The 27,569-nt window shown below is 47.5% G+C and overlaps 1 protein-coding gene across 2 annotated transcripts; it reads right to left on the bottom strand.

The window, feature by feature from the left end:
• Positions 1-58: 58 nt before the first annotated feature.
• OTULIN (OTU deubiquitinase with linear linkage specificity) lies at positions 59-27,569 on the bottom strand. 2 transcript variants are annotated; one of them, XM_059416924.1, is made up of 7 exons: positions 27,258-27,569; positions 20,315-20,391; positions 14,818-14,912; positions 11,824-11,967; positions 7,114-7,239; positions 4,312-4,581; positions 59-1,888 (listed from the first exon to the last, which is right to left on the bottom strand). In XM_059416924.1, exons 1-7 carry the CDS (start codon positions 27,431-27,433, stop codon positions 1,694-1,696), a joined length of 1,083 nt encoding a protein of 360 aa, XP_059272907.1. In that variant the 5' UTR covers positions 27,434-27,569; the 3' UTR covers positions 59-1,693. The 2 variants fall into 2 exon arrangements, with proteins under 2 accessions (XP_059272907.1, XP_059272908.1); XM_059416925.1 differs by having other exon boundaries at positions 27,371-27,389.

The raw sequence follows: 27,569 nt of genomic DNA, 5'->3' as shown, positions 1-27,569 counted from the left end.
GAACAGTAAGCATTACTGTTGTACAATTACAAATACTAAAATGAAGCATCAAAGCCAGTAAGAAGTCATTACTATTTCTTTAATTTGGCTTCTAGGCACCTCCTTATTCAAGGCACCATGACGTTTCACAGTGAAAAACAGAGCCTCTCCAATGCACTCAGCACATTCAGAGCAAAACCCAGTTCAAACAGTCTGAAGAATGAACACCTCCCGAAGTGTGGGGTCATGGATGAGGTAACGGGAAAATACTCATGTAACAGTCTGCATAGTTTTGTATGTCCTCTGAGTTTTCTCAAAAGAATTTTAATTTTTAAGTATAAAGCAAAACTTAAATCTTCAGAAAAGGCCCGCCACTCCCCCCAAACATGTGATAGCTTATTAACTACACTAAATTGAACCAAATCAAGATTGTAACTGTTATAAAATAAAGGTTGGTGCCTCAGGGTGCTGCTACCTTCACAGACGCGGAGCCCAGGCAGGAGCTGCTGACACAGCACTGCAGCGATGTGTCTGGTCCCAGGGAACCATGGACACGGCCTACGCCCCCCGTGGATGACTCCAACCAGGCCTCCAGGCGGCATCACTCACCAACAGGTACGCTCCCTCCTCCCTCAGGCCTCCCGAAATCGAATCACACACCGATGCGCTCAGCCCCACTTGTGTGCTTAATTTTCTACTTGCTTCCGCTTCACCTTACTCAAGAAAAATCTAAGACACTTCGCTATGACTCACCCCCCGGCAGGAACACGAACTTGGCAGTGGCAGCACCCTCAAAAACATCCCGAGGAAAGGGCACAGGAAGCCCTAGACCCACCTTCCCCCCACCCTTGAGCTCAGATGAGAGGGCCTGGAGTCCGGGGCCCTGGCTTCCTCCTCTCAAAGACCTGGGGGATCGCTGCGCTCTTCTCACTATCCAGTGGCGCACCTGTGAGCCCGAGAATCATCCACAGCCCGACGCCGGAGCTCAGCTCCAAGCCGTGCCCCCAGCTGACAGCACAGCACCTGCACGAGGCACCAGACCAGCTGCGGCCGTGACCTCAGGCGCCTGTCACGTTCTCAGTCAGAGGTTTCAGGTGCCATCGCATCCCTCCTGCGTGTGGCTCCTTCTCCTTTTAGTAACTCCTTTCTGGACCCAGTTTTTAATCTCCTGTAAGACAATCTGTTTAGAATAGCTTTAATTAATATGTAAATCCAAACCACTGATCAACAAGACTATCAGAGGCCGTGATGACTGCCCTGGTGACAGACGCCCTCCAGAGTTAGGTCACGTAAGCTCAAGTGCACAGGAAGGGCCTACAGACACCCATTATCACCAACACAAAAAATTACTATGTTAGAAAAAACGGAGAGCCAGTTTACAATTAAAAAGAGTTTGATTCTGAGACATAAAGAACACATTTCTTTCCAAAATGAGTCTCCTCTGATACCAGAGATTTGCTTTATGGAGAAGACGCAGTCTGTACCTCCCACAAAGTGCTCTAAAGGCCCCTGAAACGTACTGCATCCAAGATGAGGGAAAACACTCGGTTAATTCTATCAGAAATTGTCCTCAGAACAGCCCTGTCCAGCCTGGTTCACAGGGCCCAAGAGTTCCCACAGGCCATTCTAAGAGACCCGGAGGCCCAAGGCCCAAGCCAAGCGTGGCCTGTGTACCTCGGCCGCATGGCCAGGCTGCGCTGCCCAGGCGCACCCCTCACAGACTCGTCTCCTCGCACACTCTGACGGGGATGTTGTAGTGCCGGTCGTCTTCGGCGATCAGCGTCACCACCGGCCAGTCCAGGGGCGGATCGGTGGGGTAGACGGTGACAAATTCTTCCGTGCTGTACTTGGAGAGCCGGTACACCTGAATGGTGTGGCGCACAGCATAGGCGAGGAGGAACATTTCAACCTGGGGAAGAGAGCAGAGAGCTGTGCGGAGGGAAGCCGCCAAGCCAGGTGTGGCTCGCCACCTGCTCCAGCCCCGAGCTTGGGGCAGCTCGAGGCCCGGCCACCCAGCAACCTCTCCTCCTCTGTGCAGGCCCGGCCCCCAGCCTTCTCTACACACTTGTCACACATAAGCAGACCGACAAAAGTGGGCTAAACATCTGTTAAGGGACTTGTATCCAGAATATATGAAGAACTTTTATAACTCAACAATTTTAAAAAAATGACCAGTTTGAAAACTGAGCAAAGGATCTGAACAGAAAAGACATTAATCCAAAGAGGATATGCGAGTAGACAATGAGCACATGAAGAGTCCTCAGACGGTCGCCCACCAAAACCACAGGGAGACGGACTCCCCTTCACTCCCACTAGAACAGTTATCATCAAACAGATAATAATGAGGCATAACTACTTAACAGGTACCACGTTTTCTTTTGGGGTGACAAAAATATTTTGGAACTTGATATACGTACTAAGAGCCACTGAGTTATATACTTCAAAATAATTAATTTTGGGTGCCTGGGTGGCTCGGTGGGTTAAGCCTCTGTCTTTGGCTCAGGTCACAATCTCAGGGTCCTGGGATCGAGCCCTGTATGGGGCTCAGCAGGGAGCCTGCCTCCCCCTCTCTCTCTGCCTGCCTCTCTGCCTACTTGTAATCTCTCTCTGTCAAGTAAATAAAATCTTTAAAAAAAAAAAATCAATAAAATGGTTAATTTTATGTTACATGAACTTCAACTATAGAACAAAAGAAGTATATCCCAGGTATCTAGCCAAGAGAAATGAAAACATGCGTCCACACAACAGGATTACTCATAGTAGCTAGAAAGCAGAAAGACCCCAAACGTCTGTCAGCTGATGGACTGCAGTCTGTCCACTCGCTGGAATACTGTTCGGGACATGTGCTGCAAAATGGACGAGTCTTGAGAACATGAAGCCAGGGGAAAGAAGCGAGCCACAAAAGACCACATATTATACGATTCCACTTTTACAAAATTTCCAGGATAGGCAAATCTACAGAAACAGAAAGTAGACTAGTGGCTGCCTAGAGCTAGGAGAGGCTGAATTAGTACCAACTGGTATAGGGGTTTTTTTTAGGGTGATAAAACAGTTTAAAATTAGATTACAGCGATGGTTGCAAAACTCTATAAACACACTAAAAACCGCTTGGCTGCACACTTCAAAAGGATCATCTGTTTGGTATGTAAAGTATATCCCGATACAGCTGTTATGTTTTAAAAATGGGACTCGCCATTACAGATTTTGTGAGGACTCTTCAAGAACACACTTCAGTCCAACACGCAAACCACCGTGCCCCAGGCTCTGTACAGAAGGGAAGGGCTGCCGTTCCGGAGACAGAAGGAGCCTATGCTCTCTGAGCGCAGATACTGTCTGAAGCGGTCCTCTTCAATTTCAATCCTGCCTGACCGGGCCGTGACCATGAGCCTTTCCCCTTTACTACATATCACAGAGGCTGCGCTTTGGATGGACAGCCTTAAATGCTACTTTTGTAGCTGGCTACTCCACTAACAAAGACTTAAGCTTTTTGAGATGACACAGGGCGCACACACCAAAGACAGGACAGGGTGGGTGTGGTGTCAGGGGACAGGAGCACACTGGGTCTGGGTCTGTGTGCAGAACTCCAAACTTAGCATATGTGTAAAAGATCCCAGAGCAGGCTGGTCTCTACTGGCCAAGGTGACTCCAATTCTATTTTTAAGGACACTATCTAATACATCTCTGGCTGCCATGATTAAATAATAAGACCCTTTGCTGCATTTATTTGTAGCCTGCCAGGTGCAAGGTGCTGATCTCATCCAGCATCCTGCGGAAGCAAGTCCAGGCTGAAATCAACGTGCTGGTTACAAAATGGACCCACAATTCTTCTGCCTCCTCACTTGATAAGGTGGGTGGGACCCGATGCTCTCTCCCCTCGAGCATGGGATGGATTTAGTGACTTTGTTTTTAATGGTGTATATAACACTATGTAACTTCCAAGATGAGATCGTAAAGCACACTGTGGCTTCCTCCTTGCCCTTTTCTTGGATCACTTCACTGTCTGGGAGAAACCAGCCATTGTTTCCCAAGGACACTCAGGCAGTGCTATGGAAGGGCCCACCATGTGTCAAGAAACTAAACCCTCCTTCTAACCACCCCCGAGGGTGCTGCCAGCAGCCGGGTGCTGCGCCATGTGGGAAGTGGATCCTTCAGCCCAGTCGAGCCCTCGGGTGACTGCAGTCCTGAACAATACAAGACTGCTCCCTCCTGAGACCCTGAGCCAAAACCACACACCTATGCTGCTCCAATTCTTGACCTACAAAAGCTGTGATACAATGTTTAATGATTAAAGCTGCCATTTCGGACTAAAACACATTCAAAGGCACAACTCACCTGTTCAAGGCCACCGGTGTGTCCCACCTGGTTTAGATGGTTCCTTAGCAGCTGTCCAGGATCATTCGATGTGTCCCGAGCAAACAGAAGCACGGAGAAAAATGGTACTTCCTTTCCCTTCTCTTTATCATCATATAGTTCAATGGCTCTGTTTAGCATTAGAAATTTTACAGCTTCATAGAGGCTATATTCCTCTTCCTCGTTTGTGAACAGTTCATCACAAGCTATCTGCCTTGCTTCGGCTGTTCTCAGTTCCACCAAGCCTGCCCACTACAACAAGAAAGTTACGTAACAATTAAACGCCTGCTCTAAAAACCCCTGGTATATTTCATACTACGAGCACAAAATTATTTTCAAAAGTAGGCGACCACGGGTCATGTACCCATGCTCACAACATTCAAGTTTCTAGCTCAAACAATGGTACTCTGTAGACCACACAAATTCCTTAATCAGCTTCTCCCCCATTAGTATGAAACAAAAGTACAGTGCACTAAGGAGAAGCACTGATGCCATGCGATGGAGCTTTCAACTGCCCTAACTTCCAAGACAATGAAACTGGACCAATCGGAAATAACTTCCGGAGGAGCGAATAAGGTGCATGTGTGAGGGCTGTGTGTGCAGCTGGTGGGGGGTAGCTAAAATTATACCTCCCCTTAAGGGGCTTACGGGAGGGAGCACTTAGCACCTAGAAGCACCAAGCCAACCTGCAAAAGTGAAGATGAGCAAGGAAGCCTGTGCGGGCCGCTGAACGTTAGGGTTACTGAACTCATCCTTCCAACTTCCTAAAAATATACATGGAGTTCCAAATGAATACATCCACGCAGGAAATTTTTATGGACTCCTGCTTAAGAAAAAATCAGAGTCCTAGGAATACAGCTAACACAGGCGAACACTTTAAGTGAACGAGAAAACTCTATAAATACATGTGCTTTTAAATTAAAGTGAATGAAGACGAGAGATACCAACACGAACTAGTCCTTATGAATAACCAGTAACTATTGCTCCTCTCAGAAAGCCATTAAAATTCTAAATTCAACAGTGAATTTTAATGGTAATGACTATACCACAGGATTCTCTACTATATGTGGTTGAAAGCTGGAGCATCTCTTATTTTCCAGAAGTAAACCCAGTCAGCAGTCAAGAGCATGGCTCTAGAGTTACGGGTCAGGATGGAATGAAGGCCTTGCTACCAAGCAGCTGGTGGTTTTTGCTGGGCATTAACAGACATCGGGACCTTAGTTTCCTCATCTTTAAAATGGGGATAATATGGCAACATCTTAGGAGAATTAAATAACATGTGAAACATTTAGCGCACAGCCTGGCACACAGGAAGTACTAGTAATGCTGGCTTAGATTACTAATAAATAATTTTAATGTTACCGCAAATTGGAAACACTTAAACCGTTCCCCAAAATAAGGATCTGTTTACAGCACACATAGCTAATACAGCAAAAATTACAATTTCACAAGACCTTAAAAGAGATGAAAAAGAAACTGTCACCAATGGCTGAGTTGAAGAGCCTTCCTGTTCACCCACAAAGCCAGAGCCCTGCTCTCAGCTCTCACCTACCCTAGATCCTGGGGTCCCCAGCCCCTGTAAACCCCATGCTCCATTCCAAAAGGCAAAGAGAATACAAAGAATCCCTGTTTCCTTCTCCTGTCACAAGTTTTTAATTGCTAGACTTTCCATGAAACACTTATGTTTGTAAATAAGAACTAGGTTCTAGAAGGTCAAGGCCCTCAGTTCATTCACTAAAGAATGTATTTACCAAATGCCTATTGTGGGCAGGCTTGGTGCTCGACACTGGGTGAAAAGGAAGGAGCAGGACAGATCCTCATGGAGCTGAAAGTCTAACGGGGGGGCAGACCGCACTGGATGAAACAGATCAACACCCGGGGTAAGCGCTAAAGGACTCCTGAAGGCCGGCTGATGCCTCCTTACCAGGCTCCCCGCCATCTACAAAGCCTGAAGCAATCAGCAGGCTCTCAGCTTGGGTTCCTGGTGGGAGAGCTTCAAGCTCTTCTAAGGCAAGCAACCTAGCAGTCCGCATGGGCCAGTGTCCAAGCAGGACCTCCAAAACCCATGGAGTACTCCAGAAATGGAGTATTTTAATAACCAAATCACTGGGAATCAGTGTGCCCTCTAATTCTGTTTCAGAGAAACCCTCAGGACACTTTTCAAAAGACAAGTTACTGGCATGCGTGGGTGGCACAGTCGGTTACACATCCGACTCTTGGTTTCGTCTCCAATCACGATCTCAGGATGAGATCAAGGACGCCCCACCTTGGCCTCTACACTCAGTGCGGGAGTCTGCCTGAGAGTCTCTCTCCCTCTCCCTCTGCCCTTTCCACTCATGCTCTAAAATAAATAAATCTTAAAAAAAAAATGAAGACAAATTTCTGACAATCATTCAGAAATGAAAACAAGTCTAGTAAACAGGGACAGAAACTTAAAACATGAACATAGTTGGAAAGAATTTATAAATACGCATTCACGTCATTGATAATACTCTTAAGAAATAGAGACTAAATACAGACTACCCCGGAACTTGTTAGTATGACTTAAAACAAAGACCACATTTAAGGTTTCCTTTTAAGAAAGTCAAACGTTTCACTAAACATGATAAATGGTGTCGTTATTTCTCGATTTTACCAAAGACTTCACAGGAAGGGTTTATGTTCATTTAAATTGCCATGGACATTTGGCAATGCACTCCGTGAGGACTAAGAAGTGGTCTGCTGGGACGATCAGGAGTAAGAGTTTTCCACTTCCCAGAGGAAAAAACACTACAGATTCCAAACCTTCTTCCTTAGCAGCGTGAGGGACTCCTTAATTCTATCAACCAGGTCCTCGCTCTTCCCCTCAAATTTCAGTCCAAGTTTCCACTGCTTGATCCAGTTGTATTTGCTTATGAGCTTTTCCGGTAACTGGATTATCAGGAAACAGAGAGAAAAAGAGGTGTTAGCGTTCCAAGAAATCCACCACAGGATCCCACAAAAACCACAAAGCCTACAAAACTTACCTTTGTTTCCAGAATTAATTCCCGCACGTTTGTCTGCTGGAGAGACATGGTGGTTCCGGCTGAGATAACAGAGGCACAATCTACCTTGCTCAGCTCCCACCACACCCAGAACATTCCACCAGCACTTTGCAAGGGGGACATTAAAGCAGCATCCCCGACACGTCTTCACAAACCACCCAGGTAGCTACTGGGGTCACGGACAGCCTCCCTGCCACTCCCTAAAGCCCGACTTAGGAAGGCGCTTCGGGCAGGACAGATGGTCCAGGATCAAGTAAAAACCTGACTCTTTCCTGATTAGAAAAATATGGCCTAACTTCCGATATTACCACATATCCTCAAAAGCTTCAATATTCACAAAAACAATGTGTCTCTAGTTTAACTGCCTCATCAGTACAGTGTGACAAAACCACAGCAGGGAAGGGGGGGTGGGACAAGGTGTTAACAGCTGCAGGGGCTCAGCTCATTAAAGAATTGACAGCTCAGCTACTCCTTCTCGGTTCCTTTTTTTTTTTTTTCCTGGACCATGTTTTATTTTGCTTTCCCCTAATCATCCACAGAATCTGGAGTCTGCAAGGCAAGCTGGGACACAACAGGACGGATGACAGCATGGGAACTCCGACACCCGCCTTCCCCCAAGTCCCGGGTGTGTCAGGAGAAAATGCATCATAAGGCTGGGCACAGGCACGTCCCTTCACTGCTGAAACACTCAGACAGGAAGAGAAAGTCCACGGAGTCAAACGATCAGTAGAGAAGAATTCATTCCTACAGCATCCTACGTGGAACGCAGGCTTGTCTCACAGTCAAAAATAGTTTTAAATGAGGCCTCCTGTGCTCAGTTCCCAGGGAATCTAAGCCTCCAAAGGCCCCTTCACAAAGGGTGACTCCAGGTCCAGCTTCTCAACCCGCAGCCATCCTGGGAAACAAAGGTGGTCTCGTTTCCGCAAAAGCCAGCACCATGCAGGGATGTATACCCCGCTCTTCGGGAAAGTTCCCGCGGTGACGGTGATTTACACTAAGTCGGGAGTGGCTGCGCTCTCCCCACCACCAGCCCAGCTCCGTGCCCACAGCGCCCAGCATTTCCGCAACAGGTAGGTGGTTCTTCAGGGAACCTTCCATTCGGGTTCTCAGATTTATCACCAGAACCTAAAATGCCCCCAAGTGGCGATAAGCTGAAATCACAGCTGGGCACAAAGAAGAGTGCGGAGCGGAAATACCAGACGGTCAGCTGAGAAGTGGGGTAGAGAGAAGCCTGGAAGACCATTGGAGCCTCACGTGACCTTGCACGTACCCCAGCAGCAGTCACAACACACAACTGCACCACTTGGAAGAGCCCCAAGTTCTAACTACGTACAGCGAAACCCTGAAACCTCGTTCCTTCCACACACTGGGCAAACCGTTGCCAGCGTAATGACCTAGTTCAGGGTTGTACGCCTCTGGGAGATGTGGAGATCCTGGGGAAAGTCCAAAAAACGAGGTGTGTGAAAGAAATACTGAGAAAAGAATAATGCATTTGCAATGATTAATTCAAAAATAGAAAAGGAGATCTAACCTTGAATGCTTTCCAGAGTCACGGTACACAGAACACACATACACACCCACTCTTCTAGGACACACAAAGAGATGGGGCTTTTGTCAGAATAAGAGAGATTTAAGCAGGTAACGAGATTTAAACAAGAAACCATGATTGGAAATATTTCAAAAATAAGGTTGGTAATTAGCTTCGATGGAATTTCATTTGTGCCTATACTATAAAACCAACTGCTTTCTCCAGGAAGCTGTCTTTAACTCTTGACATCCTGACCATGATTAAAAGGACTGTGGGGTAACAGAGAGGTGTCCCCCAAAATAACTCACAAACAAAGAGCTCCAGTAAACAAACACTGTCCCAGGTATCGCCTGCTCATCGAGACGCTCTATAACCTGGTAAACCTGGAAACCAAAGGATCCCTGCCCTGACTGACACTCCCTCTCAGGGACCAAGGCACTGCCCTCAAGTTTAAGAACAGTCAGACCAAGCCACCTCCAATGCTGGCGTCAGGGTCAGAAGATCAAGTGCAGTTAAATGCGGAGACTGGGACCCGGACAAGGGAACCCAAGCAGGGCAGGACGAGATGGGCAGCGAGGGCAAAGCTCCACCTCCCAGGATGCGGACGAAGCCGGGCCAGAGGAGACGAGTGTGGGCAGGAAAAGGGTCTCTTTCACTGAGCTCAGATTAAGGGGAAGTTCTCTTAGTCTAGCTTTCCTCTTTCCCTTTAATGTTCTGAAACCAAGGACATTCTGGAAGAGAGGGAAAATGGCAAAATGCTACAGAGAACATATTCTGATCTGCAAACAGAAGCATATCAGCCAGCTAAAGGGCGCCTGTGCCTTAGTGACAAAGCAGGGCTTCTGTGGGCTTGCCCAAATTCTCCATGAGGTCAAGAGATGCCCAGAAGTGCACGGCCTACAGGCCACCGGCCGACGCTGGTTCTCAGTCCAGACTCACCCACAAATTTAGGTGCCCCAGGACCTCTCTGACCCCAAAAGCAGACGAGATGGGTTAATGTAGAGCCAGTGCCATTCAGGAGGCCCTAATAGTGCAAAACTAGATTCCCTTCAAGCTGCCTGCTGAGAGCTACTTTTCTGTGTCCCTGGAAGCGGTCAGCATTCCCACACTTCTAGAAGCCCCATGGACACACAATAACAAAAGGTGCTTGTGCTCTCAACCGACCAGGACAGAAGACTGTCGCCAGGCATGGGGTAGTGGTCAGAGGAGGCCCTGGGCATTTTGGAAGGATCAAGGATCAGGGTAAATGCGGACAGACCCACTGTCACTGGCTCTGCCCCAAGTGTTTACCATGGCAAGCCTATGCCATCTTTAACACAAAAAATGTAGCACGGGCTTGAAGGAAGCGCAGGGTTTTACTTACTATGACGGGACACATCTTACTCTGATGTATCAGGAAAATGAGTAAGAAATGACTTTCATCCCCCAATTCCTGTAGGACTGTCTTGTTTGGCAGCAATAAAGTATCCCTTGATTTGCCTGTCTTAAGCAAGTATGTTACCAAATATATACTTTATAGTAAAGAGGTTACTTATCACAGTCACACAAGGAGTACTGGAGATGGGGAGATCCCACTCCGGAGGCCAGGTGGTCCAGGTGCCCTGCCACCAAGGGGCACACCGTGGCCTCCATTAGCCACACCCCCGCCTCCGTCTGCACGCCTGGTTCTGCCAGTCCCGCTGTCCCATCACGCACATGCTCAGGCCCCTGTCGGAGCTGGGCTTTCCGAGGGAAGACCGGCAGAAGGGCCAGAACGAGAATAAGAGTGCAAAGGCCTCCACGGCCTGTGCCCTTCAGGCCATGTGACCTCTCGTGTACCTAATCTCAGGCTTAGAGGACAACCAGCTTCCTCTAAAAGCATCTTGATTCCAGGCAAATACCCCGGCTCCTTCAACAGTTCCCGAACAAGAGGAATCATGTCGGCCACACTCCCATCTGTACTGAGGACACGGGCACAAACCCTCAAGCTGGGGTCTAACCAGCGCAGCTCAAGATGGGACGGTCACTGCCTGTGGTTCAGACGTGTTCAAGACAAGGCTTCATTTTCACTGCCAGCCACACGCCATGTGGGCTCAGACTGAGCATGCCATCCATCCACCCTGCTGGCCTCTGTGAGCCGCCAATCAGTTCATCCTGATGACCTCTGTAAGCTGCCGTTAAGGCAGATCTCCCACTGTGAGGACTCTTGGGTTTTGTTAATGTCTATGGTGTGTGGGTGTGTTTGTGTGTGTGTGTGTGTGTGTGTGTGTGCGCGTGCACGCATGTGTTTAAGCACGGCGCTTCCAATTTTCTTCCGATGAACGTCTTACTATCAGTTCTGCCCACCAGACGCTCTGAGATATTCTATCAGCCAACCTATCACGTGACTTCATCTGACACAGGTCATAGACACAAGTCACACTGACACGACACCCTAGGGCACCACTACCACACTGCCAATTTAAAACTAAGGCCAGGCACGGGACACATCCCATGACCCTGACCTCCCAGGAAGCCCCTCCCGGGGTGACACGCGCCACCCCCTACACTGATCCTCTTAGCACAAAGCAGAAAGTGCCCATTTCTTGAACTGGAGCGGAAACCACAGAATGTGCATTCTATAACCCCGCCAAGACTCTCAGATGAACAGCGTACAGCGCACTTACTGCAGACAGCAACACTGAAGCCAAACAACCCCGAAGTGCTTTTTACAGACCACAAACACCAGCTCTCGAATTCGGCAGAACCGTTCAAATACATTTTACCACGTTTCTCTTCTGGTACATTGCAATCATTCTTGGTCACTTTATTATGGAAAATCATCTCTGCCACCCAAAACCGAATCAAGCCGCATGCTGACGTCACACTGCGGACAGTACCGGCACCCGGCCCGGGCTGAGAAGGGAGCTTTCTCACAAAAACGATCGGAAACACGGTGGACTCAAACCTGCGGCAGCAGCGTACCAGCGTGAGCTCCGGGTCCTGCAGCCAGGGGGGCAGTGCCGCTGGCTGGCTCATCGCCTGGAACAGCGTGGCCCTCAGCGCGCAGTAATTATCCCCACGGACGCGTCTGATGGAGGTGAACTTCTGAGACACTTCCTCATAGCCCTGGGTAAAAGCATCAAAGAACTCAAAATGGTCATTACTGACTTCAGACCGTACAGAAAGCTTTATTCCTATGGGAAAATACATGCCTCTGATCACCGGAAGGATGAAAACAAGGCTGGCTGAGTCCCTCACATAAGCCATTCTAACTCCTGTCTTTACTAGTCTAAAGAAATTACCAAATGTTAATACTGTATAAAACATCAGCATATGTAACAGATACAATACACAGGAACACATAAATATATCATTTATTAATGATTATTAATAATCAAGATTAATAAACATTAATAATCATTAAGACCAATAATTACAAATTACCATTTAATAAAATATATCAAATATTATGAAAACACTAGCCAACCCCGAGGTCAGGAGTTACAAGTCCCTCTCTAAACAACTGCTATAATACTCACTTACTGATAACCAACATCCTGAGGGGGTTAATCTGCATTAAAAGTGACCCTAACTCTAATGAAGAGACAGGAAAGAACAGAGAGAAGTACTAAGTTTATATCTCTGTATTTTAAAAATTTTTTGTAAAAATCCCAAGTTTCCACGGTATAGCAAAAACAGTCCACATGCTAGGAGATGTCTGGATAATTCTATGAGACTCTTTACAAAGTGGATTTTAAGTGTCATTTGGTCTGGAAGCAAAACGAGGACATGAAAATGTTGAGTGACTCAGAACAGTCATCCAAACGAACCGCTGTGAAGCATCCTCTGAAAACAGCCACCATACAATGGGCCACAGGCACGGGACAACCGGATTTCTCTGGCGGGATTATGCTGGCGCATCAGATCAACCTGCTGCCTTCTGCACTGCACTAGCCTCGTTCTGAGGGCCCTTCTGCTCCTCCTGCTCCGCCGTGACCGTCACCTGAGACTCTGCTTTCTACCCTGCACTTACACAAAGGAAGGAGCATGGCCCTCGTCGGGGGGTAGGCGCCATGCAGACTCTGCGCAAGCACTGGGCCCTCGTTATTAGCTGTTCTCGAGGTTCGAGTCATAGGATGACCTCAGTGGGTGTGAGTCGAGCTTTCATTCAACGCTCCAATCGCTACAACATACTAAGGCCAGTGACACACCTTTTCCCTTGGGCGAACTCCTGGTCACCCTGGGAATACTGGCGACGGCTGACCCAACCGGAACTGCATTTTCCAAATGCATAACTCACTCGTGCTATTTCAGACTTCAAAAATTAAATCTGGGTTTATACAAACTTACTTCCAAAAGAATATCCAAAACAAAATTAACTGTAAGACAAGTAGGGACAAAAAAAGAACTTGAGATCCAAACTGAGGCCCCTGAGATGCTCTCATTACTACCATGGGTCCCAAAGTGACCCTGGTCCAATGATGTGCCTTTGATTATTTGGTCACTGGAAGAGTCCGACGACATGGCCAAACCGTTCCCTCAAACTAAAATCACAGAGAAAGGGTTTTAGCGTGAGTTCCAAAATATGGACGATGTGGATAACTTCAGAGATACTTTCGAGTTATGGACCCTGAGGTGCCAACTGTTAGATCCTTTAAAGAGGCTGAGATCATAAAATAAAACTGGAAGTCAGGGAAAGCATTTCTGGAAAAGATGAGAAAACATATGTTAGGTATCCAGCCACCTGGTTATCTAGTTTGATACAGGACTCAAGTCTGGAAAATCTGTAAGTGGCCAGAATTTACGCATTCAGCAGGCAGCCTCACAAGTGTCAACAATCATCGTCCCAGGCACTTCATGACTGAGCTCCCTACCAGTGCCCGAGACACAGCCAGCCCACAGCTCAGACCCAGCAGGGAGCAAAGCTAGCACGGGCTCTCAGACTGCAGCAGCCACTATGTTCAGAAGGCCGGCCAAGTTCAGGGCAGGCGGGAGCGCTGCAGGACATGTGAAAGGGGCATACTGTTTTCAATAAAAACAGCTCTGAGGAAAAGCACAGATATATACAAATATTTAAATATTTTAAATCCTGAACAATATAAATGTAAACAACAAAACAGATATTCCTATCAAACATGACAGGTCAGTGTCTCTAATATAAAAGAAGTACATTTAAATTCATAATGTAAATAGTCCCAAGAGAAAAATGAGCAAAGGATAAACGCAGAGGTTCTAAGAGGTGGTGGATGTTTTAGGTCGAAACTGCCGTTTTTGTAGTTCAGAAATGGTCAGAGAGTAGCAATTTCACATCGTTCCACTCACTAAGGAATGTTGGCTTCAGGGTCCGTCGAGGGCAGAACCAAGAGGGTGGTGGGCTCGACCAGCGTGTAGTGGGAGGGGGCCCGGCTGAACAATGGCCAGCCCAGCCACAGCGGGACCACCTCACGGGAGTCCCTCCCTAAGAGTCATCAATCACGTGATGGGACCGGGAGGGGCAGCTCTAGGGACACCTTAAACAAAGGAAGTAGTTTCAGATCCCTCTGCACAGGAAGTGTGGGAGAGCCCAGGCCCCTCGGACAGGAGGGCAGGAGACCAGACCCAGGTAGGGACAGCAGTTCGGATGGCATCTGCTGGTCCCATCCCTAATGCTTTTAACACAAAAGGCGAGAAAGAGATTCCCAAATGACCCCAAGAGGACAACCAATGACTGGCCCAACTGTGAACAGCACAGCATCGTATTTTTCAAAGAAAAGGAGTTACTGAACAGCTAAAGCTGGCCCTATATTAACACTGTGACTCGAAACAAGCTCCTTACCTTTGGAGTCCGTTTCCTCATCTCTAGAATTAGAACACCAATATTTACCTAGTCTAAGAACAGTTGTTGTAACCACATCTAAAAATATAAAAGGACATATTACGTAATCACTTATGCAGACTACTTTAAAACTTGAAACTTTGTGTATCTAGACATCATACCTTCTTCATACACGTGGCTTTTTGTGTATTTCCCCGCCACTCTTTTTTGCAGTAGTCCATGATGTCCATTTCAGGAGCTACACTTAACCTGGCCTCTGCAGAAGAATCAAAAGGGGGTTGGGTGAGCAACGAACAGAGCACCATCAGAATAGCAGCACTGCTTTACTCAGCTTACTCTCCTTCTACCTTCATTCCAAAACGCTCCAGAATCCCGCCACTACCCACCACCATCCCCTCACTCCCCGGAGCTCTTCCAGTGGGTCTCCCGGGTCACCACACCTTCTCCACGCGGCAGCCAGAGCGATGCGTTTAAAACTTCAGACAACTGCCACCACTCGTGGGTTCTGAGAGCTCCAGAGCCTCTCCGGGGACTGGCAGCGATGTCCTCACTTCCTACAGGGGCCTCCTGTCCTGCGTGCCCCCTGCCACTGCCTCTCTGGCCTCGGCTCCTGCCGTTCCTCACACTGACTGCTCCGGCCCGACCTGTGGCCTCCCCTGGACCTCTCCCACATACTGCCGGACTCCGGCACTCCCTACAGGTCTCCACTCTAACGTCACCCAAAACCCATATATCATGTCACACATACACACTTTCACTCTGGTCCCCTTACACGGTTTTGTTTTTCTTCTACGCTCTGATCAACACCTCACATGTTTCTTTTTCTCCACTTCTCCCTAAACTCCCACTCCCACCCACATCCACAAACACAGCAAAGCACGAGTTCCTCTGAGGCCAAGGGTTTATTCTGTATCTCAGCTGTGTCCTCAGTGCTCGGAGCTTCACTGACACGATGTGCGTATCATTCCACTCAAACCCACCGTGCAGGAGTCTGAGCTATGAAAAAATACACCTAATGATTGTTACTTAGTTTTTTTATATCCATTATACAAAGAGATAAGACCTACTAAAAAATGTGTATTTATTTATTTATACTCTGCCCCCATCCCAAAAGGCTACAAACTATTAATAAGCCAGAAACTAATGAAGCTCTCTAAATGTTAGCTGAGCTACAGACTTCACTTGACTCTTGTAAGATGTTTAAAATCCAAGTTGCAATCAGAAAAATCACGTAATAAAATAAATGGGCTTTAGATTCTCTTTGTTTAGCATACAAGGTTTGGGGGTTGACTTCGTGGTATACGTGCACGCACGCACACGGGTATGTGTGTTTTAGGAAAAAAGTGAAGTAATTCTCAGGCATAGCTTGACTTCCTTTTTAAACTACTGAAGAAGTAAATGTTAGCAAGGAAATTAAGATACAAAGACAGAAGTACCTTACAATGTACTTACTCCTGAGGAAAGACGTAAATTAACGACACATATTTACTGAATGTCTACCATGCACCAGGCACTGAGCTAGAAACCAGGGTTACCAAGGCAGTGAAGACCCAGATCCTGTCCTGGACAGACTGGGAAGCGACTGAAGACGGAAAGAGCACGGGCACCGACAGGCCAGGGTGTGATGGAGTGAGGAGCATGAAGTCCTCCTCGCAGGTTACAGACAATTCTGCGGCGGAAGTTAGGACTGGCGTACAAGGGACACACACCCTTGAAGCACACTATGCAGAGACCACAAATACTGGAGCCACACAGCCGATCCTAAATACAGACCCATCAGTGTTTAGATTTAAGAAACATTTTTTTTAGGGTCTACTCAGCGGAAGGAAGAATTCCCTGCATGTGTCTTCTCACTCACCTCCCCACAAAGTAGGGGGAAGAGCAAATATCCAGAACTGAGGTCATCACTGGGACCATGTTTCCACCAGGAGGCATTACGAGCCTGAACAGAGAGCACGTTTCCAGCCCAAGAAGGACCTCACGAGCTCGAAGTGCAGCCTTCCGGCTCCCTGGCCTGCAGTCCTCATTCCTGCCCCCACGAAGGTAAGCCCTGGCCCGCGGGCGCGGTGGGCAGCTCCACCGCCTCAAAACTGAGAGGAGGAGGCAGGGGAACCTCACCGGGTTAGGAGGCCAAGCCACAAGCCGTAAGCCCTGCTGAACGAGGGGCCTGCGGGCGGCAGTGGAGTGCGAAACGGCACGCCCACACAGCTGCGGCCACCAAAATGATACTTCAAATGCCGCCCCGCTGCTGTTCTTGGGGAGAAGGGCTCCGACAGCCTCTGCATGCCCTCCTGCAGGATAGAAGATGGAGGCAAAGGGCAGGCAGCCCCGACCTAAAACGTCAGACTACAGGACAGTCACAGTATACGACCGTCCGTTTAAATGCAAACTACGCAGACTGTTACTATTTCTAAGAAAGAACATTAAAAATGTCAAAAACAAAACAACCCCAAAGGAGAAGCTAAAAACCAGAGGGGTAATCAGGAGCTCAAATAACCAGGAGGTCTGGTCCTTAATCACTGTATGGTGACAAAGACAAGGATTCAGAACCTGGAAAGATGGGAACTTAAAACTGAACTTCAGAAAGCCAGAACTCAGGGTTAAAGGGTGGACCAGGGCAAGAATCTACTTTTCCTGTAATGGGCCAGAGAGTAAATAACACAGACTCTGAGGGCCATAAGGTTTCTGTCACAACTAGTCAACTTTACCATATGTGAAAGCTCCACAGACAATAGGTAAAAAAGAAGCTCCAATAAAACTTTATTTTAAAACCAGGTCGCACATCAAATTTGGCCAGGCAGCCATAGTTTCGCCAACCCTGGGACATCTTTGTTAGCGAAGAGTGTTTGTTGTTTTTTGTTTGTTTGTTTGTTTTTGTTTTTTTTTTTACTAACAGAGAGCATAAGAAAACTTTCGGCCTTGGCCTGGGCTCTGGCTTGGGAAAGAGGAAGTCTCCCTGAGAATTCATAACCACAGGCTGGCTCTCATACAGGGTCAGGACAGGAATTCAGACGAGCTCCAAGACCCTGGAAACTCGATTTTAGAAACTGACATAATGTGGCCCAGGGTAGGTGACACGGTGGGTGCCCAACAGGAATAAGGCCGAAGCCTCCCACTCAGGCCAAACTGCACAAGCCCTCCGCAGATACGCAAAAGCTGAGCTTTCAATTCAAACTTTGAAAAACAAAAAGTAAGCAAAAACAGCAACCAGCATAATTAGACCCGCCAAGATTTTCAGCGAATGAAATTATGAGACCCAAAGGAGTAGGTCTTAAATACGTAACGAAACAAAAGGCGCAAGAAACATGAGCAAAGGGCAAAAAACTATCAAAAACAGAGCCAGGCAAATCTGGAGAAAATAGCACTTCTCTATCTCTTTTCTTTTTTTGTCTTTTTTTAAGACTTTACGTAATCTCTGCACCCAATGTGGGACTCAAACCTATGACCCTGAGATCAAGAGCCACAAGCTCCACTGACTGGGCCAGCCAGGCGCCCCCAGAACATCTCCAAAAATGAAAAAAAAAGAGAGAAGAGATCTGAAGAAACTACCCAGAATGGAACAGAGGCTACACAATAAAAATATCTATAGGGGCGCCTGGGTGGCTCAGTCCTTAAGCATCTGCCTTCGGCTCAGGTCATGATCCCAGGGTTGGGGGGGTCAAGCCCTGCACTGGGTTCCCTGCTTGGTGGGGAGCCTGCTTTTCCCTCTCCCACTCCCCCTGCCTGTGTTCCCTCCCTCACTGTGTGTGTCTCTCTCTGTCAAATAAATATATAATTTTTAAAAAGATTTCATTTATTTATTTGACAAAGAAAGAGAGAACACAAGCAGGCAGAGAGGCTGGCAGAGAGGAGGAAGCAGGCTCCCCGCCAAGCAGAGATCCAGATGCGGGGCTCGATCCCAGGACCCTGAGATCGCGACCCGAGGCAAAGGCAGAGGCTCAACCCACTGAGCCATGCATGCGCCCCTAATAAATAATTTAAAAATATGTAGCTATGAAAGAGCATGTCATGAAGAGCCTCAGATGACTGAAGCAGGTGAGCAAACATCTACTCAGAGTTCTGAAACGAGTAAGTAGGGAGAATAAGAAAAGAAGATAATGGTGCGAATTCTCCCAAACTAATGAAAACTAGGCATGGAGGGATTCCAAAAGAAGACCTCAAGCAGTAGGCTTTTAAAAGTCCACACTCAACAGACATCAGAAAGAAACCGCAGAATACTGAAGACAAAGAGAAGACAGAAAAAACGGACACATTATCTACGAAGGATCAGTCTGACTGCAGAACTGTCAACTGCCTTATCTTCGGAAAGATTAACCTGCTCATCCGGAGTTCTTAAAAAGCAAGCTGAGACTCAATTTGCAAGCAAACAGGGCTTCCCACGAACAGACCCTTCCTTGCAGAAGCACTTATTTCAGGAAGGACCTTGTTTCAGGAAGGGCAATGACCCCAGAAGGACTGAGGTGCAACCTCGGGCGAAAGCTGGAAATGACACAGCTCCCCCAGCCGCTGACACACCTGCAGAGGGAGGGCTTCCCCCGAGGACAGGGTGAACCACAGCAGAGCACCTGCAGAGTGACAGAGAAAGCAAGAGGTCCCTGCAATGGGACACACAGCACCGTCTCCTCAGGGCTATGACTAACAGCAACTCCAAGGTCGTCACGAACGGGGTGCGATGGTGGCAGCAGAAACGGAGCATCCTCTGCGGTTCCATGGGGGATGGGGACAGGTGGCCCGGGAAAACTCCTGATGGGACAACTACAGAGAAGCTGGTCCACGGGGCTACCCCAGTCAAGAGTTCCGCCAAGTCATTGTGAGGACGACTCAAGAAAAACCTCAAAATGACCCAAAAGCCTACTTTATATCATATGTTCCTAACTCCACACACACAATATTTTTGTGAACCGTAAACCAAACACAAGCTAGTGCTCAGAACGAACCGGAACATGTACGTTACACAGGTAGTGAGAGAAAATGTCACTTGTGAGTCATTTATGGCGGATCCCCAAGCGCAGCATCCCCCCTCGGCTCAGCCCGAGCCAGCCAGGGAAGCGAGGGGGCTCTTCTCCTCAGACAGCCCAGCCGGCCCTGCCTGAGTGGAGGCGGCCAGGGGACCTGCCTCCTCCTCGCAGCAACGGGCCCACGGGTGCGGGATCCGAGGAGCTGGGGGGCGAGAGCAGGTGTGACTGAGCAGAAACACAGATAAAAGGTCATGAAGCGAGAGAGATCCCACTACTGATCCCAGGATCCTTCTTTCTTACAAGGCCATTTGTGTGCAAAGACACACAGAGCCAGCTTCCCAAGAAGTCCTTCCACTTGAAATGGAAAGTGCATTTCAACTCCAAACTCTCCCTCCAAGAACGGACGGAAATCACAGAACTAGAGGGCGGCGTCAAGAGAGCGAACAAACCCTCACAGGGGCACACGTGATGTGGATGTAAACGACACAGGGAGAATATCTGCGCTGCGATTTTAAAACCTGAGAAACAGTACTCCCCAAACCGGCCCCAGCAAAATGAGTGATCAGACGCAGCTCAGACCACACGCATAATGCTTCCTAGGAAGCACATCCCAGCATTTTATGAAAAGGGCCATATCGACCTACTGCATTTCCTACTATAAACAGTAAGAACTGGATGAATAAAATGATTCCAAACATACCTGATAACCCTTTTTCATGTGTAAGTAATTCTTTCTCCTTTTCTATTTCTTCCGCGTCACGATACATGTCCTCCTCACTGAAATCACACCAAATCAGACATTTCAAAAACGTGTTGCACTGACATTTCCCTCCCGTTACAACAAGCACTTGCTTAAAAGATTTATCAGACACGAAAAGTGTAGCTTTTTTCATATTACATGATGATGATCTGATAAAATATGGATCTTAAACTCTGGACGCTCATGCTTCTATCGTTTCACTTCAGAGCTTCTTAATTTAAATGTGACACTTTCACATCACTCCGCTGGCTGCGTGGCTCTGAGGCCACTTGAACTGGAAGGTCTGTGAACGGGAGCTCAGCTGCATTCGTAAGCATCCTAGCATGCGTCTTATCAATGAAGCCTCGTCGCGATGCTATCAAGTTCCAAGAATGGAGACAACACTAATAAAAGTATTTACACAGAAATGCAGGCCAAGTGCTTGATTATGTCACAAGCAAATTTTACAATCACTGCTTTAAAAACAAGGATAGGAGACCATCCATCATTTTAAGTCCCCAAAGCTGAAAACCCTCCCGAGGCTTTTCCTGCTCCCTGACACCGGCCCACACTGCAGCAACCAGCCCCGCTCCGTGGAGCACGTCCCTCCCACATACATGAAGGGCCGCCACCCTGATCGACTTGGTACTTATACAGTAGGTTCCTGAAGTCTCTAGTTCCATCTAGTGAGTGAACAAGAATAGAAAAGCCCACTAGCTGCCAGACAAGGACTGAAAAAAGATATCTCCTTTACCCCTCATGAGAAGCCACAACTCGACAAGGAGGAGAAACAGAAATACCAAACCTATCTTTGCTAAAACCACAAGACCCAAACAGTCCAAAAAGGGACAAAGAAACAGTAAATGACCGAGGACAGGAAAGCCTCCACGCCAGCAGAGGAACATCTGCTGGACAGTTAAGACGGTAAACCTGCAGAAAACCCTAGAGGGGCTCAGGAACTGGCAGTGCCAAGCATTCTTCAGGGTACAGGAGACCCCCAGAGCTGAAAAGGAGGAAACTGGCCAAAGTACACATTAAGTGTAATCAGATGCCCAATTCCCTATACTTGCTCCCCATGGCTGCACAGCCCGCCCTGCCCTGCACACCAGACAGAGGCTCCAGGCGCCAGGAGACACAGGAAGGAGTTAGTAAGATTAGGAACAAGTACGGAATTAAGCAAACGACCTGAGATATTCCCATTCCCAATTCCCTCGACAGCCCAGCTCCCGGTACAAGGCTCAGCACAGCAGGGGGAGAGAGGAAGAAGAGGCGAGAGGAATAAGAGAAAGATGAAGGGATACTGAGAGCCATCTGCTACCCCCCCCCTTCCCCCACCTCACCGAAACCCTCTACTGGCTCTCAAATAAGCAGCGACGTCTATCTGTGGACCTGACCCACCAGCTAGCCTGGATTCCAAGATTCCTCTACACATACCCCCCTTCGGTCCAAACACCTGACCGACACTAGCCTACGCTTTTACAGCTGTGATTGGCTCAACCCACTCCCTCTGCTGGAATGACTCACTGCCTACGACATCAGGACACACGCGGCTGGGTGACGAGGCTGCAGAGTGCCGGAGCTAGAGCAGGGACCCCGACGTTACAAGGTCAGCTTTTAACGACTCCTCGCTCTGGCCCTCATTAGCCCTGTGTGGCCATGGAAGGGAAGTAACTATACCTCTCGGAGCCTAAACTTAACCACTTAAACTTAACCACCACAAAAAGGACAGTGAGAGAACTCACCTCAAAAGACTGTTGTGAAAAAGGACACATGTAAAATATGAGCTCTCCCAAAAGTTAGCCGTTCTCAAACTACACCACTGGTGCACAGTATTAACAAATATTCTCCCAATGGTCATTTCTTACTCCTTTTTTTCTCTTTAAATAAAGGTAATGGTATGGGTATGGATGTGCCCATTTTTTTTTAAATACTGTGGGGCTGAGGGAACGTATTAGGAAAAGGTACTTTCCACGTTCTCTGACCCCCATGAGATTCCACGTAAAATGTATGCTGTCATGCCAGAGGTAAAAGAAACCAAAACCAGATTCACAGGGACTACACATCAAATGCCTAAAATAAAAAGTGACTAAATATGTTAGTTCTTCTTTTACTAACTTCATTATACCTTCTGGCCTCCTCCTTAGCTTTATCAAATAGGAGAGAAATTCTGGTCCAACAAAACAAGCATCAAAGTGAACCACTTTCTTGATGTCATCATCAGAAGCATGACTTTGGGCAAGCCACTTCCCTAATCCTGGCCTTAGTTTCTCTCATCTTCAAAGTGAGAAGAGCAGACAAGGTCTGTACATGGTTCCTCTTCCAGGTCTTAAGTTCTAAGAGACTATGAATCTATGTGTTGTTAAAAACTATACTTCAAGCGAATTCTGTGGCTACGCTGCAGGCACACTTAGCTCCACCTCTGTCCTCTTCCTTTTTAATCTGCAAAATAACCCAAGTGCGAGCGCAACACCAGTGCCCAGAGGAAGTTCTCTGAACAAGCCTCTCTTGTACACATACAAATTCCCACGAAGGCCAGCAGGAATGGAACGAAAAGAAATCAACGTGAGAACTAAATGCAAAGGGAAGACGGAGTAGAAAGGAAGATTATTGGAAATTAAAAGCACTGATTCAAGATACACAAAAGCAGCAAAGCAGAAATGGGTGAATGGGAGGCCCGAGTGCATTCAAATTACTTTAACCACAACCAGATTTCATTCAGATCCTGTACACAAATGTTTGCTAACTTCCCTGGCCACCAAGGACAATATCCAAGGACATTTGCTAACTTTAAAAGGCCACTAAGGAAACTGTAATATGGCTTTTAAAGGCTACCATAAAAATGATACTAAAGCTGTAATTTCTTGGAGAGAGAACAAATTTTAAGTTTAAGCAATACATTCAACTACTATGGTCAGAAAAGAAGATATTTAACAGCCAAAATGAAATAGTCATCCCACATAAGGACAACCAGCTGGAGAGAAAGAGAGAGAGAGAGAGAGGTGAGAACAAGAAAAATAATAATTTTACTTAGGAAAATAGTTGACTCAATAATCTATTGCTTTAACCTGTTTAAGTATCAAAATATTAAGGCTGAAAGTGACAAAATATTTATATATTACACAGATATATTTATTTATATTTTATATTTACGTATTATTTGTTTGTTGTATATTTATTATATTTAAACTAGAGGTTTGAATTTTTTGTTTTGAGAAGGGAAGATAGTGAAATAATGAAAAGAAAAAGGATATGCATTGTAAGATAAAAATTGTTGATACTGACCAGCTTCAGAAATTTAGTAAACTTTTGTGTTTATATGTCAACTTGGGATGGGGATGGGAAGTGTCTACTGTTTAGCACTCAACAGGCCACTGAAACCCAAAGACTCAAATGATCACCACAGCAAAAGGTTTCCTTCTAGAAAACATACAGATAGCTAGAAAAGTAAGCCAAAGTCTTAAATATGACTTGATTTCTTGTGGACCATGGCACGTGAGTCAGGCTCAATTACATAATTGAGTTAAATTTTAAAACCAAAATCCAATACATTCTACTTAGAAAATTCTTAGTTTAGCACACTGCTATTTTAAAGTGTGTATTTTCAAGCTCTGGTTTTCTTTTAAGCTAGAGATGAAATATCTTAATACTGAGGCAATATATGTGATTGAATAAATTATATGATTCTGCAGACCACATTATAATCTCTCTTGCTCTGTTCAAAGAACTGCATAACAATAAAATGTTTGAAAATTTAATTTTAAAATGCTTACTACATACAGACACTTATACTGTTGCCAAGAACAAAAGCTATCAACTGAAAACACAGAGCTCAGTGAAGCAAGACATTTCTGTAGAGCCAATTTTTCAAATTCTGATACAACATGTAATATGAAAAAAGTCAATTCTAACATATATGCAAAACTAAGAAGACAGATTGGAATCTCTCACCATTATGAACATTTGCATTAAGTTCCCTTTAGTTGTCTAAAAAAGCTAAGTATGGCTTTGTTCAGCTTTCTGAACTCGAACGTTGCAGTTCATGCTTAACTTGGCCTATCGCAGAAGACCCATCACCCAGGCAGTGTTGGTGAGACAGTGTCAACCACTGTGACACCAATGTATCTTCCCAAAAAGGTAGAGGAAAAGCAAAGGCCACTCAACCCAGCCTTTCTCCACCACTTCGCGGTTGTAGAGATGGGTGAACAACACATCCCATGCAGGAAAGTACCGGCACCCAAGCCAAAATTCCACCCCCCTCTGCGAGTGGACTTTCCATGACTGGCTCGTGCTATTCCACGTGACTTCCAGAGGTATCTGGGGACAACCCAGATATCCTCAACCATGAGGTTTGAAACAGTCTTTACTTCCCGGTTGGACAAGGGGCAAGAGAATGAGGGAATGGCTGTTACCCCATCAAACATACCCCACAGGAGCTAAGGAGTGAGACGAGTGGGAAAACACACTCCCGCAACGGCATATTAGCAACATCCAAGAACAATGGTTTAAAAACTCGTTGTGCACAGCCCTTTTGAAAATCCATAGCTCCCATCAGAATCTCCGCCCAGAAAAAGAAATACACATCAAATTTCACCTTCCATTTCAGAGAGGTTCACAGACATATGCTCCCCACCACATACAACAAGCCTATGGACCCTAGATTCAAACTATGTTGCACCATCAGGCAGGCAAAGACCGGCCTTGAAGTAGTCATGCTTCTCAGTTCCCTGAGCTCGTCTAGCCTGGCCACTGACCATGTCTCAGGACCATTTTGGTCCTCAGGAATGGTAACTTATTTAGCTAAGGGCAAGAAACAGACACAGCCTCAGTTTGAAATGCAGGGGCGGGGTGAGCAGGGGATAGTGCAGAGCAGGTGTGCTCACAGAAACAGTGAGGAAGCTCCAAGAAAAGTCAACCAAATCTGGTGTGACCTAAGACTTCTTCAAATCAGACCGTAAGCCATCTTGTGAGCCATCCTTAGGGTCTGTCCAGGGGATGCCAACCAACCCCGGTTCTCAAATGAGCTAGATGAGGTAAGGGGAGAGTCATAAATCATGTTCCTCTGCCTGGTTTTGCTAAGAAAGCCAGAAAACGATGGGTATGTTCCCATTGAAGCTTCAGGGAACGTGGCCCAGAAACCTACTCCCTGTCTCCCTGGTCAAGAAGGACCTCTGGAATCCACCACTCAGTTTCCTCCTGGGTAAGATGACAAACCTAGGCTGGTCCCCCCACCCCCATGTTTCCTCTCAGACGAAGTCTGTAAATCTACTGACAGCGGTTAAGGGGTGTGTCTCAAACCTTTTCATTGAGGAAGAGTGCTCCTTCCCACCACGGCCTATTTCCCCAGGTTCTGACTCTGGAAACCACATCCAAAAACTTGCCAAATAACTATACATACTTTTAGAAACATGGTTCTAGATTCAAAGTTTCTGCATCTAGAAGGGGCATTAGAATGCTCCACTCAAGGCTAAGGTGCTGCTTCTGAGGGGCAGGGTCTCTAACCAGGGAGTTACATCACTGGCCACCAGGGCAAGAGGAAGGCAGCAGCAGTTAGTAACCAGCACCGGCTGCGGAGGGGCAGAAGCAGAAGACACCCCCTCTCGCCCGCCCTACCCATTCTATTTTACCCTCTGTGGAGTCTGAGGTCGTTTTCTAACCCAAAGAGCAAACCAACATCAGCTCCCACCTGGGCCTGCACAGTGGTTTCAGTTAAAGAACAAAATGCTAGTCTTTAAAAATCAGGATATTTCATTAAAAATTCAGGACATTTGGACTCTTGAAATACAGAAAATTCAGTAAGCAGAACGTAGAACCTCCTGGACTCTGACCCCAACAGTGATGGACACAGCTCTCCAGAAACCCATGGTCCACACCTGGCCAGCCTCACTCACCTAGGTTACCCGCATAGGTAGAGGAGTTTGAGACTGCCTACTCCAAATCTTTCCCAGTAGCCATGAACACACTAAGTGTGGATAATACCATTCCAGAGGCCTTAGGTGCTCAATAAATGAGAAGGTCAACAGCCATGGTCAAGAACTGTGCACATCAATGTCATTATAATACACGAGCTGCACAGCAGGCCCACCAAGGACCCCTTGGCCAAAGGGGGCAGGGGGATCACATTTGAACACACCTTACAATTCAGCTTGCCAGCCAATTAAGCTGTCAGAATGGTTATCTGAGTGCTTTCATCAATTCTGAAATTCAAAGGCATTTGCATGCGCCTAGAACCTGAAAGCATAGGAAAAGTTCGCCTTCAAGTCTATATTCTGCCTGCACCTCACTCCCAGATCCTTGCTAAAAATATCCACGCCTCCGGTTTGGGCTGCCTTCCTCACAATTCACTAAACAACTGATCTAACCAGCGCTGCCTTTCCTATCTAAAAATAAAGGGGGAGGGGGACAGCTAGTTAAGCCGTTAATGGGCAAAAGAGAATTGGGTCAGGCTCCGACCAAAGTCTGTTCAACAGGTGGAGCGCTCAGCCAGCGGCGACTTGCCCTTCGAGAACCAACTTGTCGCATGGCTCAGTTTTCCTTTGGCTGTGACAGAAGCAACCTTACTTCCCCAACCAGGTCGGAGGAAAGATTCACTGAGTTAGAACAGTACGCTTTTCCGGTTTGTTTCCCAAGTTCCTGGAGCTTTCTTTTAACTTCAGAGCTATGCAGATGTAGAAACAGGGGCACTGGACGACCAGAACTGTGCGCCCCCGGGCCCTGCGGGAAAACATTCTGTACGAAGACTGGACACGAGTGTCTGAGTTCCACTCCGTCGCCGACCTTACCCAGAGCCGAGGGTGCGAAGGGCTCTCGGCCGGCTACCCCCCAGCCCAGGCCAGCCCACGCCCAGCCTCCCCAAGGGGAACGAGCCGCGCGCCCCCGCCCGCCCCCGCCGCGCCCCGCGACTCACTGCTCGGCGGGGCACAGCACCGCGGACCGCGGCTGCCCGCCGGCCGCCGCCTTCCCGCCCTCCCGCGCCGCCGCTCTCGTGGGGCCCGGAGACGCGGCCCCCGCCTCCCGCACCAGCTTCTCAGCACGGCTCGCGCCCGGCCACGCTCCGGGCTGGGGCATGGTGCCCCGACTCATGGGACCGCCGGCGGCCGGGGCGCCACAGCGGTTCCGCCGCTCCGAGCGATCCGGGGCCCCTCCCGTTGGGGGGCCCGGCCGCGGCCGCCGCCGTTCTACAGCCCGCCGGCTTCCGAGGCCGCGCAGGACGCTTCCG

The sequence above is a fragment of the Mustela nigripes genome, chromosome 12, assembly GCF_022355385.1.
Source record: "Mustela nigripes isolate SB6536 chromosome 12, MUSNIG.SB6536, whole genome shotgun sequence".
Taxonomy (NCBI): domain Eukaryota; kingdom Metazoa; phylum Chordata; class Mammalia; order Carnivora; family Mustelidae; genus Mustela; species Mustela nigripes.
Note: the sequence above shows the minus strand (reverse complement) of the source record. Positions and strands in the feature narration are given on the sequence as shown.

What these genes read in the sequence shown, in the direction of transcription:
- OTULIN (XM_059416924.1), bottom strand. Translation starts at nt 27,433, where the DNA reads ATGAGTCGGGGCACCATGCCCCAGCCCGGAGCGTGGCCGGGCGCGAGC. An exon ending in AAGCCACGTGTATGAAGAAG is followed by an intron (nt 11,968 to 14,817) that starts GTATGATGTCTA and finishes GCTTTTACCCAG; the next exon opens with GGCTATGAGGAAGTGTCTCA. An exon ending in ACACCGGTGGCCTTGAACAG is followed by an intron (nt 1,889 to 4,311) that starts GTGAGTTGTGCC and finishes TCTCTTCCCCAG; the next exon opens with GTTGAAATGTTCCTCCTCGC.